The sequence below is a fragment of the Zea mays genome, chromosome 7, assembly GCF_902167145.1.
Source record: "Zea mays cultivar B73 chromosome 7, Zm-B73-REFERENCE-NAM-5.0, whole genome shotgun sequence".
In the NCBI taxonomy this organism is placed as follows: Eukaryota; Viridiplantae; Streptophyta; class Magnoliopsida; order Poales; family Poaceae; genus Zea; species Zea mays.
This window is the reverse complement of record NC_050102.1, coordinates 38009180-38026435: the sequence shown is the minus strand read 5'-3', so window position 1 is coordinate 38026435 and position 17256 is coordinate 38009180. Positions and strand designations below refer to the sequence as shown.

The 17256-nt window shown below is 43.9% G+C and overlaps 3 protein-coding genes across 4 annotated transcripts; 2 read left to right on the top strand and 1 right to left on the bottom strand.

Moving 5' to 3' along the window:
• Positions 1–1756: 1756 nt before the first annotated feature.
• LOC541805 (cellulose synthase 7) lies at positions 1757–7330 on the top strand. Its single transcript, NM_001111487.2, has 14 exons — positions 1757–2017; positions 2135–2330; positions 2471–2676; positions 2781–2883; positions 2969–3131; positions 3567–3833; positions 3909–4254; positions 4338–4475; positions 4590–4715; positions 4811–5023; positions 5114–5402; positions 5485–5681; positions 5764–6114; positions 6215–7330. Exons 1-14 carry the CDS (start codon positions 1937–1939, stop codon positions 6797–6799), a joined length of 3261 nt encoding a protein of 1086 aa, NP_001104957.1. The 5' UTR covers positions 1757–1936; the 3' UTR covers positions 6800–7330.
• A 259-nt stretch (positions 7331–7589) lies between these two features.
• LOC109940745 (protein ALP1-like) lies at positions 7590–9657 on the top strand. 2 transcript variants are annotated; one of them, XM_020540864.2, is made up of 3 exons: positions 7590–7968; positions 8073–8301; positions 8384–9657. In XM_020540864.2, the coding sequence occupies exons 2-3, from the start codon at positions 8093–8095 to the stop codon at positions 9423–9425; spliced, it is 1251 nt and encodes a 416-aa protein (XP_020396453.1). In that variant the 5' UTR covers positions 7590–7968; positions 8073–8092; the 3' UTR covers positions 9426–9657. The 2 variants fall into 2 exon arrangements, with proteins under 2 accessions (XP_020396453.1, XP_020396452.1); XM_020540863.2 differs by having other exon boundaries at positions 7672–8301.
• Positions 9658–9864: 207 nt separating this feature from the next.
• Positions 9865–10982, bottom strand: LOC103633830 (glutathione S-transferase T3-like). The gene is made up of 2 exons (XM_008655501.1): positions 10548–10982; positions 9865–10458 (listed from the first exon to the last, which is right to left on the bottom strand). The coding sequence occupies exons 1-2, from the start codon at positions 10980–10982 to the stop codon at positions 9865–9867; spliced, it is 1029 nt and encodes a 342-aa protein (XP_008653723.1).
• Positions 10983–17256: the final 6274 nt, after the last annotated feature.

The following is a 17256-nucleotide window of genomic DNA, read 5'->3' as shown; positions in this document are numbered from 1 at the left end:
CCGATGATGCTGTCACTGCAGGCATCTTCTGCATCGAAATGGGTGGCTTCTTTGTGAGTTGCTTGGTTCGAGTTCGAGACCCCAAACTTGCTGGCAATGGAGTGTTCTCCTCCTCCATAGGGGCATAGGGTTGGATGCCTGGATATCGACGCTGAGTCCGCAGACGCTGAGACGCAGTGAGCCTGACGCTGGAGACCTGGAGTGGACTGTTGGAGGCTTGGAGCCTAGAGCGGTGGCCATTTGGGCGCGCGGCCGCGCGCGATGCCGGTGCCTGGTGGCCGGTTGGCCACTGCCCGCTGGCGCTGTGCCGCGGTGCTGCCTGGACTGCTGCTCCGCCTGGCCGGTGGTCGGTGGAGACGAGTGGAGCGCCGAGCCGCCGTCCGCCGAGTCGCTGTCGGCCGTCGCCGACGCCGAGACACCTAGGGTTTGCGCGCGGCTGAGGCCTGAGCGGGAGCGGCTGAGTGGCTGATGCCGACTGGAGTCTGGTCTCTGCCTCTCTGGTGTCTGGAGTGGATCAGTTGAGCAGTACGCCGTTTGCCGAGCCTGGAGCGGTGGCCCGTGGCCATTTGCCCGTGTGGCCGTGTGCGGTGCCTGTTGAGCGGTGAGCGTTGGGCCTGGCCGCCTGGGCTTACGACTGATGGGCCAAACAAGTGATTAAGTGAAACTGTGAAAGGCCGGCCCGAATTGGAATGCTGCAATGTGGCAGCTCGGTTAGCTCGCGAGCTGGCTCGAGATCAGCTCGAGCTGGCTCGTTAAGAAACCGAGCTGGGACGCTGGCTCAACTCGTGTAAAAATTTAAACGATCCGATCCTAGTCGAGCTGAGCAGGCTACGAGCCGAGCGAGCCAACGAGCCACGAGTTTTTCGTCCAGCCCTATATGTTGATACTGCTTTGTTCTACATTCACCATTGCAAACAAAAGTGATGTTTTTTTCCTAGTAGCATGTCAATGATGTGGGCATAAATCATCAAGATTATATTACTAGTTTCTACTCCATATTACTGGTACAAAATTTCACATTCATTCACAATATACTAATGTAACATCTATTTGGTGTTGCGTTAGAAATAGCAAAACATTACATTAAATGTTGATCAATAATGAAAATGTCTCAAGGAATATACTCCATCACAATTGGAATGCCCATGTGAGCCATGTCGTTATTTTCCAGTCGACTTTTGATTTTTATTTTCTAGCATATATTATTCTACCCCAAGAGAATGGTCATGTATGTTTTCCTAGATATAAATTTTATATCAACAACGAATATTTCGTAAGCAACAGATATAGGATTCTTGCATCGCCGTTATGCTCGGTTGTCACCATATCTTGGCGTTATCACTGACTACCATTTTGTCGGGCATTCATCATCGCAGCAGCTGAATAATATGCCTCTAGATATATATATTTTTTCAATGCGGATCTATGAGATTTTGTTAGTAGTTACATTATTAATCAAACATCCCCGTATTAATTTTTGAAAGACGGATTTCGTAAGTGAGATGGTTGAAATCGTCGCATGGGCATCCATAAAACACCTGTGATTCTGAACGCGGCAAACTTTTGTACTAGCGCTTTCCATCCCAAAATTACCTCCCATTTCCATCTGTTCAACTCTAGTAGTTGGCGCGGCCCTTTCCTTGGCCGTCTTTCCTTTTTCTTTTCGCCTCCCTTTTTCTGCGCCCACCGACACTCCTCTCCTTCTCCCCCAATTTTCTTTAAAAATCCCCGCTCGCTAAATCCCCTCCCACCGACGCCTGTCGCCACTGGCACGCATTCCTGCTCTCCTCTCCTCTTCTCCCTCGTCGGTGCGGCGTGGCGCGGCTCGGCGTTCGGTGAGAAACCACTCGGGGATGAGGATCTGCTGCTAGAGTGAGAGGAGCTACGGTCAGTATCCTCTGCCTTCGTCGGCGGCGGAAGTGGAGGGGAGGAAGCGATGGAGGCGAGCGCCGGGCTGGTGGCCGGCTCCCACAACCGCAACGAGCTCGTCGTCATCCGCCGCGACGGCGATCCCGGGGTACGCGCGCGCTTCAATTTTTCCGGCTGGCTTGCGAGAGGAGCGAGCGTTACGTTGCTGTTTTTTTTCCCTTTCTAACTTTTGCTGTCTGCTGTGTGCGCGCTCGCGTGCGTGCAGCCGAAGCCGCCGCGGGAGCAGAACGGGCAGGTGTGCCAGATTTGCGGCGACGACGTCGGCCTTGCCCCCGGCGGGGACCCCTTCGTGGCGTGCAACGAGTGCGCCTTCCCCGTCTGCCGGGACTGCTACGAATACGAGCGCCGGGAGGGCACGCAGAACTGCCCCCAGTGCAAGACTCGATACAAGCGCCTCAAGGGTGGGTGTCCCCAACCCCATCCACCGAAATGCAGCTCCACTACCCTGGCGCTAATGCATTAGTCGGGCGGCATTCGATGATTCTTCTTTAGTCTCAATTGCCCACTCAGCTCGGTCCTATGCGCCGGACTTTGTTTGCAGGCTGCCAGCGTGTGACCGGTGACGAGGAGGAGGACGGCGTCGATGACCTGGACAACGAGTTCAACTGGGACGGCCATGACTCGCAGTCTGTGGCCGAGTCCATGCTCTACGGCCACATGAGCTACGGCCGTGGAGGTGACCCTAATGGCGCGCCACAAGCTTTCCAGCTCAACCCCAATGTTCCACTCCTCACCAACGGGCAGATGGTACTGTTACTGCCGAATCCAAGTATCACTATTCGCTTGCCACCTCCGTTTGTGGGATATTGGTGTGCCAATGGCTCAATTGCTTGTTTCTGGTCTGATCGCAGGTGGATGACATCCCACCGGAGCAGCACGCGCTGGTGCCTTCTTTCATGGGTGGTGGGGGAAAGAGGATACATCCCCTTCCTTATGCGGATCCCAGCTTACCTGGTATGTATCTGGATGATCATCAGCCAAAACATAGTTGTGGTCATGGTGCCCTGAATGTAACTGATTAACGGTTGTTGTGTTCCAGTGCAACCCAGGTCTATGGACCCATCCAAGGATCTTGCTGCATATGGGTATGGTAGTGTTGCTTGGAAGGAACGGATGGAGAATTGGAAGCAGAGACAAGAGAGGATGCACCAGACGGGGAATGATGGTGGTGGTGATGATGGTGACGATGCTGATCTACCACTGTATGACCCTCAAAACTGTTTGATTCTTGTTACTTTTATGCCTCTTTAATGCTTTATGCTATTTGGTTACATGAATTTGTCCAAATTAATTTCCAAAATAGTCCATCCTCTGTTCAGGATACCATTTTTTCCTTTGTCATAATTATCACTCACAAAAAAGTAGCATTTCCAATTTTCTTAGTAAAATGAAAGAAACTGGTCGATTCATATTTTTAGTTTTGCCTTTGTTTGTATGAATCAATGATCGCAATGCACGATAGGCCAGCATAGTGTGTGCTCTATAAAATTTAACTTATTTGCCTGCATGTATCTTTGTATATTTACTACATGTCACCTTCTATTTGGTATTTCCAGAAGCAGATCTTTGCTTCTGTCTTGTTACTAGCTACTAGACCCAAGTACTAGATTTTACCTGATTTTTTCTTTCTTTACCAGAATGGATGAAGCAAGACAACAACTGTCCAGGAAAATTCCACTTCCATCAAGCCAGATTAATCCATATAGGATGATTATCATTATTCGGCTTGTGGTTTTGGGGTTCTTCTTCCACTACCGAGTGATGCATCCGGTGAATGATGCATTTGCTTTGTGGCTCATATCTGTTATCTGTGAAATCTGGTTTGCCATGTCTTGGATTCTTGATCAATTCCCAAAGTGGTTCCCTATTGAGAGAGAGACTTACCTAGACCGGCTGTCACTGAGGTTAGTTGCTGTTGCCACCTACTAATATTAGCCTTCTCTTCCTGTTGTTTTGAGACTAATTACTTGTATGGATAGGTTCGACAAGGAAGGCCAGCCATCTCAACTTGCTCCAATTGATTTCTTTGTCAGTACGGTTGATCCCTTAAAGGAACCTCCTTTGGTCACAACAAATACTGTTCTATCTATCCTTTCGGTGGATTATCCTGTTGATAAGGTTTCTTGCTATGTTTCTGATGATGGTGCTGCAATGCTAACGTTTGAAGCATTATCTGAAACATCTGAATTTGCAAAGAAATGGGTTCCTTTCTGCAAACGGTACAATATTGAACCTCGCGCTCCAGAGTGGTACTTCCAACAGAAGATAGACTACTTGAAAGACAAGGTGGCAGCAAACTTTGTTAGGGAGAGGAGAGCAATGAAGGTGCTTTATTTGTCCTTTTCTTTAATGTGTTGTCTGGTATTGTTAAGAGTATGTTAATTAAACCAAGTTTGGATAATTTTCAGAGAGAGTATGAGGAATTCAAGGTGAGAATCAATGCCTTAGTTGCCAAAGCCCAGAAAGTTCCTGAAGAAGGATGGACAATGCAAGATGGAACCCCCTGGCCTGGAAACAATGTTCGTGATCATCCTGGAATGATTCAGGTAAGCCTTATGGCTTGTTGCTAAGTAGTACTTATTGTGGCATGCTTCAAGCATCTATTTGTTTTCCCTTCTCTTATCACCAAGACAAGAAAATTATTTTTTCTGTAAATATAGGTCTTCCTTGGCCAAAGCGGAGGCCTTGACTGTGAGGGAAATGAACTGCCACGATTGGTTTATGTTTCTAGAGAGAAACGACCAGGCTATAACCATCATAAGAAAGCTGGTGCTATGAATGCATTGGTAATTGTTACATCTTTGAATCATTTGTTTGTCTGTCTTCTATAACCTATGGGATACAATAGGTTTTTAATTACTTTTGTTTGTTTGTATCACAGGTCCGAGTCTCTGCTGTACTAACAAATGCTCCATATTTGTTAAACTTGGATTGTGATCACTACATCAACAACAGCAAGGCTATAAAGGAAGCAATGTGTTTTATGATGGACCCTTTACTAGGAAAGAAGGTTTGCTATGTACAGTTCCCTCAAAGATTTGATGGGATTGATCGCCATGACCGATATGCTAACCGGAATGTTGTCTTTTTTGATGTAAGATTTAGCATTCATATTTCTGAGGTGTTCTGTTGTCTATAATATGTATTCCTTGGTGAATGTTTTACTAACATTTGTGTTGTGCAGATCAACATGAAAGGTTTGGATGGTATTCAGGGTCCAATTTATGTTGGTACTGGATGTGTATTTAGAAGGCAGGCATTATATGGTTATGATGCCCCCAAAACAAAGAAGCCACCATCAAGGACTTGCAACTGCTGGCCCAAGTGGTGCTTTTGCTGTTGCTGCTTTGGCAATAGGAAGCAAAAGAAGACTACCAAACCCAAAACAGAGAAGAAAAAGTTATTATTTTTCAAGAAAGAAGAGAACCAATCCCCTGCATATGCTCTTGGTGAAATTGACGAAGCTGCTCCAGGTAACTGTGAGCTTCCAAAGAAACACTATATTCTTGAAACTTCATTGTGATTGCCAATGTAACCTTGTGCGGTTCCCTGTAGGAGCTGAGAATGAAAAGGCCGGTATTGTAAATCAACAAAAATTAGAAAAGAAATTTGGCCAATCTTCTGTTTTTGTTACATCCACACTTCTCGAGAATGGTGGAACCTTGAAGAGTGCAAGTCCTGCTTCTCTTTTGAAAGAAGCTATACATGTCATTAGTTGTGGTTATGAAGACAAGACAGACTGGGGAAAAGAGGTGAAGTCTAGAGCTTGTGGTTATTGCTTTATGAGTCAAAACATATGTTAGATAGTGAATCATATGTCATCTTACTTTTCAGATTGGCTGGATCTATGGATCAGTTACAGAAGATATTCTAACTGGTTTCAAGATGCATTGTCATGGTTGGCGGTCAATTTACTGCATACCTAAACGGGTTGCATTCAAAGGTTCTGCACCTCTGAATCTTTCAGATCGTCTTCACCAGGTGCTTCGGTGGGCTCTTGGGTCTATTGAGATCTTCTTCAGCAATCATTGCCCTCTTTGGTATGGGTATGGTGGCGGTCTGAAATTTTTGGAAAGATTTTCCTACATCAACTCCATCGTGTATCCTTGGACATCTATTCCCCTCTTGGCTTACTGTACATTGCCTGCCATCTGTTTATTGACAGGGAAATTTATCACTCCAGAGGTAAAGCTTAAGCAACTATAGTTTGTTGTTCGAGAAAAAAAACTAGTTTTGTATATTGTGCAATGTCTGAAGCTTATGTTCACTGTTTCATCTGCTGCAGCTGAATAATGTTGCCAGCCTGTGGTTCATGTCACTTTTTATCTGCATTTTTGCTACGAGCATCCTAGAAATGAGATGGAGTGGTGTTGGAATTGATGACTGGTGGAGGAATGAGCAGTTCTGGGTCATTGGAGGTGTGTCCTCACACCTCTTTGCTGTGTTCCAGGGACTTCTCAAGGTCATAGCTGGTGTTGATACAAGCTTCACCGTGACATCAAAGGGTGGAGATGATGAGGAGTTCTCAGAGCTATATACATTCAAATGGACTACCTTATTGATACCTCCTACCACCTTGCTTCTATTGAACTTCATTGGTGTGGTCGCTGGCGTTTCAAATGCGATCAATAACGGATATGAGTCATGGGGCCCCCTCTTTGGGAAGCTATTCTTTGCATTTTGGGTGATTGTCCATCTTTATCCCTTTCTCAAAGGTTTGGTTGGAAGGCAAAACAGGACACCAACGATTGTCATCGTCTGGTCCATTCTGCTGGCTTCAATCTTCTCGCTCCTTTGGGTTCGGATTGATCCTTTCCTTGCGAAGGATGATGGTCCGCTTCTTGAGGAGTGTGGTTTGGATTGCAACTAGGATGTCAGTGCATCAGCTCCCCCAATCTGCATATGCTTGAAGTATATTTTCTGGTGTTTGTCCCCATATTCAGTGTCTGTAGATAAGAGACATGAAATGTCCCAAGTTTCTTTTGATCCATGGTGAACCTACTTAATATCTGAGAGATATACTGGGGGAAAATGGAGGCTGCGGCAATCCTTGTGCAGTTGGGCCGTGGAATACAGCATATGCAAGTGTTTGATTGTGCAGCATTCTTTATTACTTGGTCGCAATATAGATGGGCTGAGCCGAACAGCAAGGTATTTTGATTCTGCACTGCTCCCGTGTACAAACTTGGTTCTCAATAAGGCAGGCAGGAATGCATCTGCCAGTGGAACAGAGCAACCTGCACATTATTTATGTATGCCTGTTCATTGGAGGGCTTGTTCATTACATGTTCGTCTATACTAGAAAAAACAGAATATTAGCATTAATCTATAGTTAATTAAAGTATGTAAATGCGCCTGTTTTTTGTTGTGTACTGTAATCATCTGAGTTGGTTTTGTGAAATTTTCGTAGAAAGAATGAATGTGAGATACAGAAAATGTAATGCCGTGGTATATGCGTATGGAACGATGTAGTATCTTTTATGGTTCCATAATAGTGTATTTAACAACCCCAGCAAGGGGTTTCTTGGGTTTCTTTTTTTAATCCTATTTATAATGATATAATGATAGGGGAGCAAAGAGGCCTTAGGCTGTCTCCAGCAACGTCCTCTAAATTTCGTCCCCTAAAGGAATATTCCCTGTACTTTACAGCACACTCTAAAAGATTCTGTCCTCTATATATTCTGTGTCTCCAGCAACGTCTCCTAAATTCGATTCCCTAAAGCTACAGTGTTAACAGAATTCCCTTTTCCATTTCTTTTTCTGTTTTCTTTGATTTGTACCCATTTCATCAAATTGTAAGGATGATAAAATAATGTATTCAATAATTTTACAAATAATAATCTAAAAAATGGTTCATTCATAATTTGGAATTGTAAAAAAAAAATAACATTCCATTTTATGTTTTGTGTAATTGTTGTTGAAAAAACGTGTCACAATATTTCAATCGTATGAAAAAATGTTTAGACATTGCCATGCTTCCACCGTAAGCCACGACACTTCTTCAAGAAGCCATCGACTAGCTTCGGCTGCACGACAAGAGTATGACTTCTCTCCGAAGCGTATCCCTTCTATAAATATTCACTACCTCAACACTTCACTCACACTTCGCATACACTCCTCCACAACAATGAACCCGTTCGTAGATTCCAATATTTTTCTTCGCATGGCGCAAGACATGGAAGATGAAGACCATGAGCTCGAGGTTGCGACGTACCAACATCGTAGGCGTCGTGCACTTAACGAGCGTCGGTATGCTGGTTCCATTCCCGGTCGTGTTCGAATCCATCGTGACCATATCAGCGGTGATGCAAGAATCCGAGCCGACTACTTTTGCGCGCAACCGGTGTACACGGATGCACAATTTCGGAGGAGGTATGTTTTTTGTTACGCACATCTATTCACGTCCATAGTACGTACTTCACACTTGTACTGAAATATAGGTTTTGCAATATAGGTTTCGCATGCGTCGCCATGTGTTCGAGCGCCTCGTTGTTGCTGTGCAACAAGTGGATCCCTACTTCGTTCAACGTCCAAACTGTGCCGATGAGCTAGGTCTATCTGCCCTTCAGAAAGTTGTTGCTGCCGTACGTATCCTTGTATATGGTGTTCCTGCGGATGCCGTTGACGAATACGTACGCATTGGTGAATCTACGGCACATGAGGCTTTGAAACACTTTTGCACCGCCATCCAAACCGCTTTTGGGGGGTACTATCTCAGGAAACCAACTCCTGCTGATATCGCTAGGCTTCTCCAAGTTGGAGAGGCACGCGGCTTCCCCGGTATGCTAGGTAGTGTCGATTGCATGCATTGGGAGTGGCGTAACTGCCCAACTGCATGGAAGGGGATGTTTACCGGTCACGGTAAACACCCTACAATGATCCTCGAAGCTGTTGCCTCATATGACCTGTGGATTTGGCATGCATACTTCGGCATGCCCGGTAGCTGTAACGACATCAATGTTCTTCAGCGTTCAAACCTGTTTGATTCGCATCTTACCGGTGATAGTCCACCAGTCACTTTCTCTGTCAATGGACACACGTACAACATGGGATATTACCTAGCAGATGGTATTTATCCGGACTGGCCAGCGTTTGTTAAGACAATCCGTCATCCGTATGATGTCAGGACACAACACTTTGCCACTATTCAAGAGTCCGCTAGAAAAGACATTGAACGAACATTTGGAGTACTACAGAAGCGATGGGCCATAGTTCGTGGTCCTGCATATGGTTGGTCTCCACAACACATTGGAGATATAATGAAAACTTGCATCATATTGCACAACATGATCGTAGAAGATGAAGGTCCTTCGTCTTTGAACACAAGCTTCGACAACATCGGAGTTTTGGCCGACACTTCTCATGGTTCAATGTCGGAGCGCAATGAGTACATAAACAATAGGTACGACCAACTACATGATCCAGTTAAATATAATCAGTTGCAGGTTGATCTAATCCACCACCACTGGGCGCGGCTTGGATCGGGAGCTACTTAAGTATGTAGTTTATGTTTCTACCATCAATAAAATGTCGTAGTGTCATGTGTAATGTCGTAGGTTCTGTTTGTCCCAAGCTACTATGCAGTAATGTCGTAGGTTCTGTTTGTCCCAAGCTACTATGTGTACTGCAAACAGATGAACTTGTTCACATTTCTTGTTCTTCAATGTGTCATGCTGTAATGCAACTACTGCAATATGATTAAGCAAGTCTACTATTATTAAGCAAGAACAGTATTCGACAACCACTACAATGCGCAAGTTCAGAAACATAAACTTGTTCTCCATTCTCAGAAAATTGACAAGTGCACAAACATAAACTTGTTCTCCAAACCATGACACAACAGGAAAATGTCAAGTGCACAAGTGCTGAAAATAAACTTGTTTTCGAAAAGAACTAACAATACTTCCTCAAGCACTACAATGTCTTGATGAACATTCACTTGCTTGACGACGAGCTTCCAGTAACCCTTGCCAGAATCTCCTGTTGTTTCGCCTCGTAGTACTGTCGAAGGAGGGGGTTACATTTTGTCAAATCCATGCTCAATATGAGAACCTCCTGTTCCGTCTCCTCCTTCACCTTTTGTCGTTCCATCTTCATCTTCTCTAAATTAAGCTTCTTCCTCTCTAATATGAGTTTCTGCCTCTCCTGTTTCTTCATGAACTCCAACTTCTTCTCCTCAGTTGAAGCTACTGATTTGTACATAGATAACCGTTCCAAAGATAGCTCACCCATCCGTGTTAGGTACTCCGAATCAGTGGATGATGTGTTCTCTGATCTTTGCTTCTTTGCCTTTTCCTTGGCTGAATCACGACCAAGCGGTCTCTTCGAAGTAAAACTTGATGGAGCTGAGTCTTCACCAGCATCTAAGTCAATAGTATTTGATTGGGTACCAATTGGGTTGGGTGGAGGATTTTGGTTACCCATGTGCTGGTCCATCCATTTTGGTTGATCCTTCAATATGGACCAACAATGTAAGAAATGGAAGGGCTTCTTTTCAACAACAGCAAACCGAGTAGCCGCAAGAGATGTCTGCAAAACATATAATGCATTTAATGAACCACTGGGATGTAGTTAAGTACATTGATGAAGAACATATGCATAATAGTACATACACTTACCTTATCTGCATCAGTCATGCCACTTGGGTTTTGTCGAAGCACAGCCATCATGTATCCAGCAAATGTAGAACATTGAGTTTTGATACTGTCCCACCTGCTCATGAGAGATTTTGTAGACCTCTCTGGCATTGATCCTCTGCGAGAGTTGTATGCCTCTGTAATCCGATTCCAAAATCCTTGACGCTTCTGACCAGTGTTCACAATGGGATCACAACTCACAGCCAACCAAGCTTGACAAACCCTCATATCCTCTTCAGACGTGAAATTTGCTAGCTTTGTGCGTTGAGGAGCCTTCTTCACTGGAGGTGGTGCTGGTGATCCCTGGGCTGGTATCTCAGGCGAAGGAGCAAATGCAGTGTTCTGAAACTGAGTGCCATCATCCTCGGATAGGTAAGTTCCATATTGTGCCATAACTTGGTTCCAGTTCGTACCCATACTGTACAATGAAGCTACTCACACAAAAAATACAACATATTCAACTAAATAAGTGTAGTACATTTGAGGCAACCATATGAAATGAATACAAACCATGAGACTGTAAACAGGACAGGCACAACAAAGTCACAAGTGGTGAAGACTACATATATTGCAAAGTTCATAACATTAAGCATTACCAAAGATAGGTATCGACAAACATAAACAGGACATCAACTAAAGCAGGAACTTGTGGCACACATCAGTTGTGTTCACATACAAAAGACTAGTACGACATACATAAACCTAACACATACACATATTTCCTTAGGTGCTTGCTAATCTAGTAGGGATAGGTGTCGTCGGTGGAGTAGTCACGGCCGTCGTCGTAGCCGACGATATCGTCATTGTTCAACTCTGAATCATAATCAATCAGAAGCTCATCCTCTGTTTGTGATGATTCAGCAATTGGTGAAGGGGCCATGTGCTCCATCTCCCAGTCTTTTTCCAGTGCAAGCTGATCAAGGTCGTTGGCGAGGTCCTCGATCTAAACTAATGCACAATTCATTTCATTGAGGACTGGTCCGCTAACTGGTTGGAAGGCACCGTGGACGACATCGACGATGTCGGCACAACGCTCCTCCACTACTCTGATTAAATGAGCGAGTGCTCTTCGGAGCTTTGCGTTCTCCGAATCCATGGTCTACATAAAACATATGGTTCTGTTAATATATGTACGTCAAATTTTTATGTATACCGTGGCCTAGTTCATAAATTATAATGGTAAATATAGTCCGTACCAGCTACTATTGAGTGTGTAAAAATGGATTATGAAGACCAGTCGCCATGTATTTGTCAATACACATCGCAATGAAATGTTGTCACTGTCAAATTGAATAATGAAGACAGAACCTAGTGGTGATCATTCTGTGTGTGAAAACCATTCGCCAACTCATTGTGAATACACAACGTTTCCTAGAACAACATAGCTTCTAGCAGAATGAAATTTGGTTAATGCAAACATCAATTATGAAGACAAACCCTAGTGATGATGATTTAGTGTGTGAAAACCAGTCGCCAAGTATTTGTGAATACACATCCATTCGTACAACAACAAAGCTTGTAGCACAATCAAATTTTGTCACTGTCAATAGCAATAATCAAGACAATACCAAGTGGTCAATGAAGCCTACAAGCATGGAATGTGTGTTGGCGTTACCTTAAACCCTAGATCTGGACGAGTTCTACAATATCAATGACTTCAATCATAGAAACCACAATGGATCTGCAATGGGTACCTTTTTCTCTTCGGATCTGGAGCACCCGACCTACTGGAAGACGATGAAGATGGCAGCGACGAGATGCGCTTGCGTTTCTGCGCACCTTCCTTCGTCGGCGCCGTGGATCTTCTCAGCTTCTTCGCGATGGCGGTTCGACGGCGACGAACAGCGACGGTTGCACCGGAGCCTTCGATCTTTGTCTCCTCGCGGGCCACCTCCTTGCCTCCAACCACCGAGAGCGGTCCGCCGCCGGACCTGCTCGAGCACGACCTCTTCGAGCCCAGCTTGGCCGGCTCCACCGACGAGCAGCGCCGCGAGGCCCCCTCGCCGAGATGGATCGAAGTCGCCAGCGACGGGAGTACAGCGCGCTCGGATTTTTCACCCCCGCGCGAGCCCGACGACTCGCCCGGATAGCGCACATCTCTAAGTCTCCACATCTAGGGTGCGTGAGGCATCCTCTATAATTTAGAGTGTGATTTAGAGGTCCTTGCTGGGCGCCTAGAGGACCCTTCTGAACTCTAAATTTAGAGTACAGAACGCTTTACAGTGCGTTGTTGGAGCTAGCCTTAGATTCAGTAAGGTCTGTACTGTTAGAGTTATAGATGGAATGCCATCCTAGCTTTCCGCCTTCACGGCATTGGCTGTATATCTGCCTTCACGGTATTGGCTGTATAGTAGTGATCGATACTATTGGTTCCTAATATATCAGAAAATTACGTACACACCGATTATATAATTAGACATCATCACACACTGTTTAAAATAATAGCGGAATTAAGTACTTTATTACACCACTATGTCCAAGATATTCACAGAGTCATTAAGTTATAATCAAAGTGCGAATACGAAAGGCGGTATGATAAAGCCTTCACATGCAGCTGACTGAGAGTTTGCTATTAATATTGTGATGAATAGAAACTGTTGTGCGAGAGAATGAAAAAGGGGCACTCATCCTTTATTGCTTTTGATATTTATACAAGAGAAGGAGACACTAAAGGAGTGGCCAAAAGTCACGTCCGTACATGGGGATCGTGCAGGGGCACGTCCCTTGGAGAACGTCGGTTACAAAGCAGTCAGCAATTGCTTACTTTTCATAACACTCCCCCTTAAGCAGTTGTCCATTATGTATATCCTCCCTTGAAACCTATAAGCAAAAGGTGGTTTGCAATAATATACTGTGTAACACTCCAGAAAAACCCAGTGGGAAAAATTTGGAGAAAATCAACAGTATATGGTATGTCTTTGGTGTCTCTAACGAAAAACCCTGATGGGAAAAATCAAGAGACTGACATATGCTTGTGTTGACATTGCCTCATTAAAAACCTAACATGAGAAAACATGATAGTAAAACTCATATAGGAAAAGAGTACAATGTGATGTTAGTATTAGATTAATCAAGAGATACTCCCCCTGATGCAAGCAAATCTTTAAGTCGACTCATACCAATACCCTTAACACATATCCGAAATGTGGAATAAGGTAGCGACTTAGTGAATAAGTCTGCGAGATTGTCACAAGACTTAGTTTGCATGATCTTAATCTCACCACTCTGTTGAAGTTGATGAGGGTAGAATAACTTGGGGGAGATATGTTTGGTAACATTGCTCTTGATATAACCTTGTTGCATCTGAGCAACACAAGCTGCATTATCTTCATAGATAATGGTGGGTGATTCAATGGAATGAATCCCACATGATGATTGAATGTGATTAATCACCCTTCGAAGCCAGACACATTCACGTGAGGCTTCATACAAGGCAATAATCTCTGAATGATTAGTGGATGTTGTTACTAGAGTTTGTTTGGATGACTTCCAAGAAATAGCAGTTCCACCATTCAGAAATACAAACCCAGTTTGAGACCTTCCATTGTGGGGGTCTGAAAGATAACCAACATCTGTGTACCCTACGAGGCTAGGATCTTGATTTCTTCCATAGAATAGACCGAGATCTGCCGTGCCATGGAGGTATCGAAGAATATTTTTGATTCCAGTCCAATGGCGTTTGGTAGGGGATGCACTATATCTAGCAAGTAAATTTACCGCAAAAGCAATATCGGGTCTTGTACTGTTTGCTAGATACATAAGTGCTCCAATTGCACTAAGATATGGGTACTCAGGACCCAAAATTTCTTCTCCTTCGTCTCGTGGTCGAAAAGGATCCTTATCCCTTTCTAGGGTACGGACAATCATAGGAGTCTTAGACGGATATGCTTTATCCATATTGAATTTACTCAATACTTTCTGCGCATAAGCAGACTGATGAATGAGAATGCCCATGGGAAGGTGCTCAAGTTGCAAACCCAAGCAAAATTTGGTTTTACCCAAATCCTTCATCTCAAATTCCGTCTTTAAAAGATTGTGTGTCTCATCAATATCACGTTTATGGCCGATGATGTTCAAGTCATCCACATATACTGATATGATGCAGAAACCTGTAGAAGATTTCTTTATAAAGACACATGGGCAATCATCACTGTTAGAATAACCCTTATTCATAAGGAATTCCTTCAGTCGATTGTACCACATTCTCCCTGACTGTTTTAAGCCATATAGAGATTTGGTGAGTTTGACACAAAACATGTTACGATTTTTGCCATTATTCGGTACAGGTATTCCATCAGGAACTTTCATGTATATGTCCGAATCTAGTGACCCATAAAGATATGCGGTCACGACGTCCATCAACTGCAGAAGTAGACGTTTTTGTACTGCCAATGAAATTAAATACCGGAAGGTTATTCCATTCATAACAGGAGAATATGTCTCATTGTAATCAATTCCTGGTCTCTGGGTAAACCCTTGAGCAACTAATCTCGCTTTATATCTCACAACCTCATTGTTCTCATTCCGTTTCCGGGTGAAAACCCATTTGAATCCAACAGGATGGATTCTGGGAGGTGTAGGTATCACAGGGGTGAATACCTTTCTTTTTGCTAGTGAGGATAATTCAGAGTTAATTGCTTCCTTCCATTTGATCCAGTCCGAGCGTTGTTGACACTCTGCCATGGATTTAGGGTCTGGGTCAGATAGAAGGTTACCAGCTATGATTGATGAGAAACATGAATTGATGACCGTAGTTTTACGATCATACAATTCTCCAGAACTAGTATAATTAATGGAAATCTCATGTACCCCATGAAAGTCTTCTTGATTCACAGGAAGAGTAGATACAGGGTGTTCCGATGTACCAGCAACATCTGAATTGTGCACATGAGTGCTGGTTTGTGGATGTACAGTATCCACATGGTGTCCATCAACTGGTGGTTGACTTTCGTTTACTGATTTGGAGGATCGAATGTTCCTCTCTTTCCTTTGACGCTTAGTAGAAGCATTATCCTGCTTAGCAGCCCTCACCCTCTTTGGTTGAGAAGATGGTTGAATGGTTTTTCGTGGTACCTCCACTCGACTGGGCGCAACAGGATTCAAGGATTTTATGACACCATTATAGTCAGTAAACGCATCAGGCAGATTATTAGCAAAATGTTGCAATTCTATAATTTTTTGAACTTGAGGCTCAGATTCCTGGGTTCGAGGATCTGAGGACAGGATGGATTTGTCATCCCAATTGATTTCCTGGCATTCATTAGGATACTTGAATTCTCCCCCTAATGCTGGGAAATGGTCCTCGTTAAAGATGCAATCAGCGAAACGAGCTGTGTACAAATCCCCTGTAAGGGGCTCTAGGTATTTGATGATCGATGGGGATTGATATCCCACATAGATGCCCAATTTCCTATGAGGTCCCATAGCTGTTTGCTGAGGCAGTGATACAGGGGTGTAGACCGCACATCCAAATTTCCGCAGATGGGATATATTTGGAGGATTTCCTCGTACCAGGTGCAACAGAGATGTTGTATGATATGCAGTTGGGCGAAGTTGAATAAGATCAACAGCGTGTAAAACTGCATGACCCCAACAGGATGTAGGTAAATTGCATTCATGAAGTAAAGGTCTTGCGATAAGTTTGATCCTCTTAATAAGAGATTCAGCTAAACCATTTTGAGTATGTACATAAGGCACAGAATGTTCAATGTGTATTCCTTGGGCCATACAATAATCATTGAATGCTCTAGAAGAGAATTCAGCCGCATTATCTAGGCGGATTTTTTGGATTTGATGTTCAGGATAATGTGCTTTCAATCGAATGACTTGCGTCATGATTTTAGCAAAAGCATGGTTACGTGTAGACAGAAGGCATACGTGTGACCATCGTGTAGATGCGTCAATTAATACCATGAAGTATCTGAACGGTCCAGATAATGGTTGTATGGGTCCACAAATGTCACCTTGAATTCGTTCAAGGAACTTGAGTGGTTCAGCATGAATCTTAAGAGGAGATGGTCTTAAGATTAGCTTTCCCGTTGCACATGATGTACATATAAAATCAGATGGTTTGGGGAATTTGGCAGACTTTAATTCATGACCGATGCAATTACCTGTGATTTTCTGCATCATCCCTATTCCAGGGTGACCAAGACGTGCATGCCAGGTCTTGAATGAATCTACATTCTGAAAAATCACTTTGTGCGTAACATGAGGTACTGGTTTTATGTATGTGTAGTACAATCCGGATGGAAGTGAAGGTATTCTTTCCAGAATGTTAGCGCCATATTCAGAAGGTTTGGAAATGAGGAGAAATTCCTCATTATTTTCTGTATGAGTAGAAATATGTAAACCACTTTTCCGAATATCTCGAAAACTCAGAAGGGTACGAGTTGAATCGGGATACAATAAAGCATCCTCGATAGTGACTTGTGTACCCATAGGGAGCGTAATAGTCGCTCGTCCAGAGCCAACTATTTTCGCATCGTGCCCAACGATTGTCAAAATATTTCCTGATCTCTTTGTGAGAGTTTGGAAATATTTTGTTTCCCGAAGAATAGAGTTGGTGGTACCATTGTCTACAAGGCATAATTCTTCCTCCATTGGATTGACTTCCGCATAATCCGACTGTTTTTCTTTTGACGAAGAACTTCTTGCCTCCGCTGTTCTTGTTTTGGCCTTTGCTCTCTTT

Coding starts and splice junctions, on each gene's coding strand:
- LOC541805 (NM_001111487.2), top strand. CDS start 1,937: ATGGAGGCGAGCGCCGGGCTGGTGGCCGGCTCCCACAACCGCAACGAG. Junction 2,018..2,134: donor GCCGCGACGGCGATCCCGGG/GTACGCGCGCGC, acceptor GCGTGCGTGCAG/CCGAAGCCGCCGCGGGAGCA. Junction 5,403..5,484: donor AATTGACGAAGCTGCTCCAG/GTAACTGTGAGC, acceptor GGTTCCCTGTAG/GAGCTGAGAATGAAAAGGCC.
- LOC103633830 (XM_008655501.1), bottom strand. CDS start 10,982: ATGGGTACGAACTGGAACCAAGTTATGGCACAATATGGAACTTACCTA. Junction 10,459..10,547: donor GCATGACTGATGCAGATAAG/GTAAGTGTATGT, acceptor TATGTTTTGCAG/ACATCTCTTGCGGCTACTCG.
- LOC109940745 (XM_020540863.2), top strand. CDS start 7,886: ATGTTTAGACATTGCCATGCTTCCACCGTAAGCCACGACACTTCTTCA. Junction 8,302..8,383: donor GATGCACAATTTCGGAGGAG/GTATGTTTTTTG, acceptor TTTGCAATATAG/GTTTCGCATGCGTCGCCATG.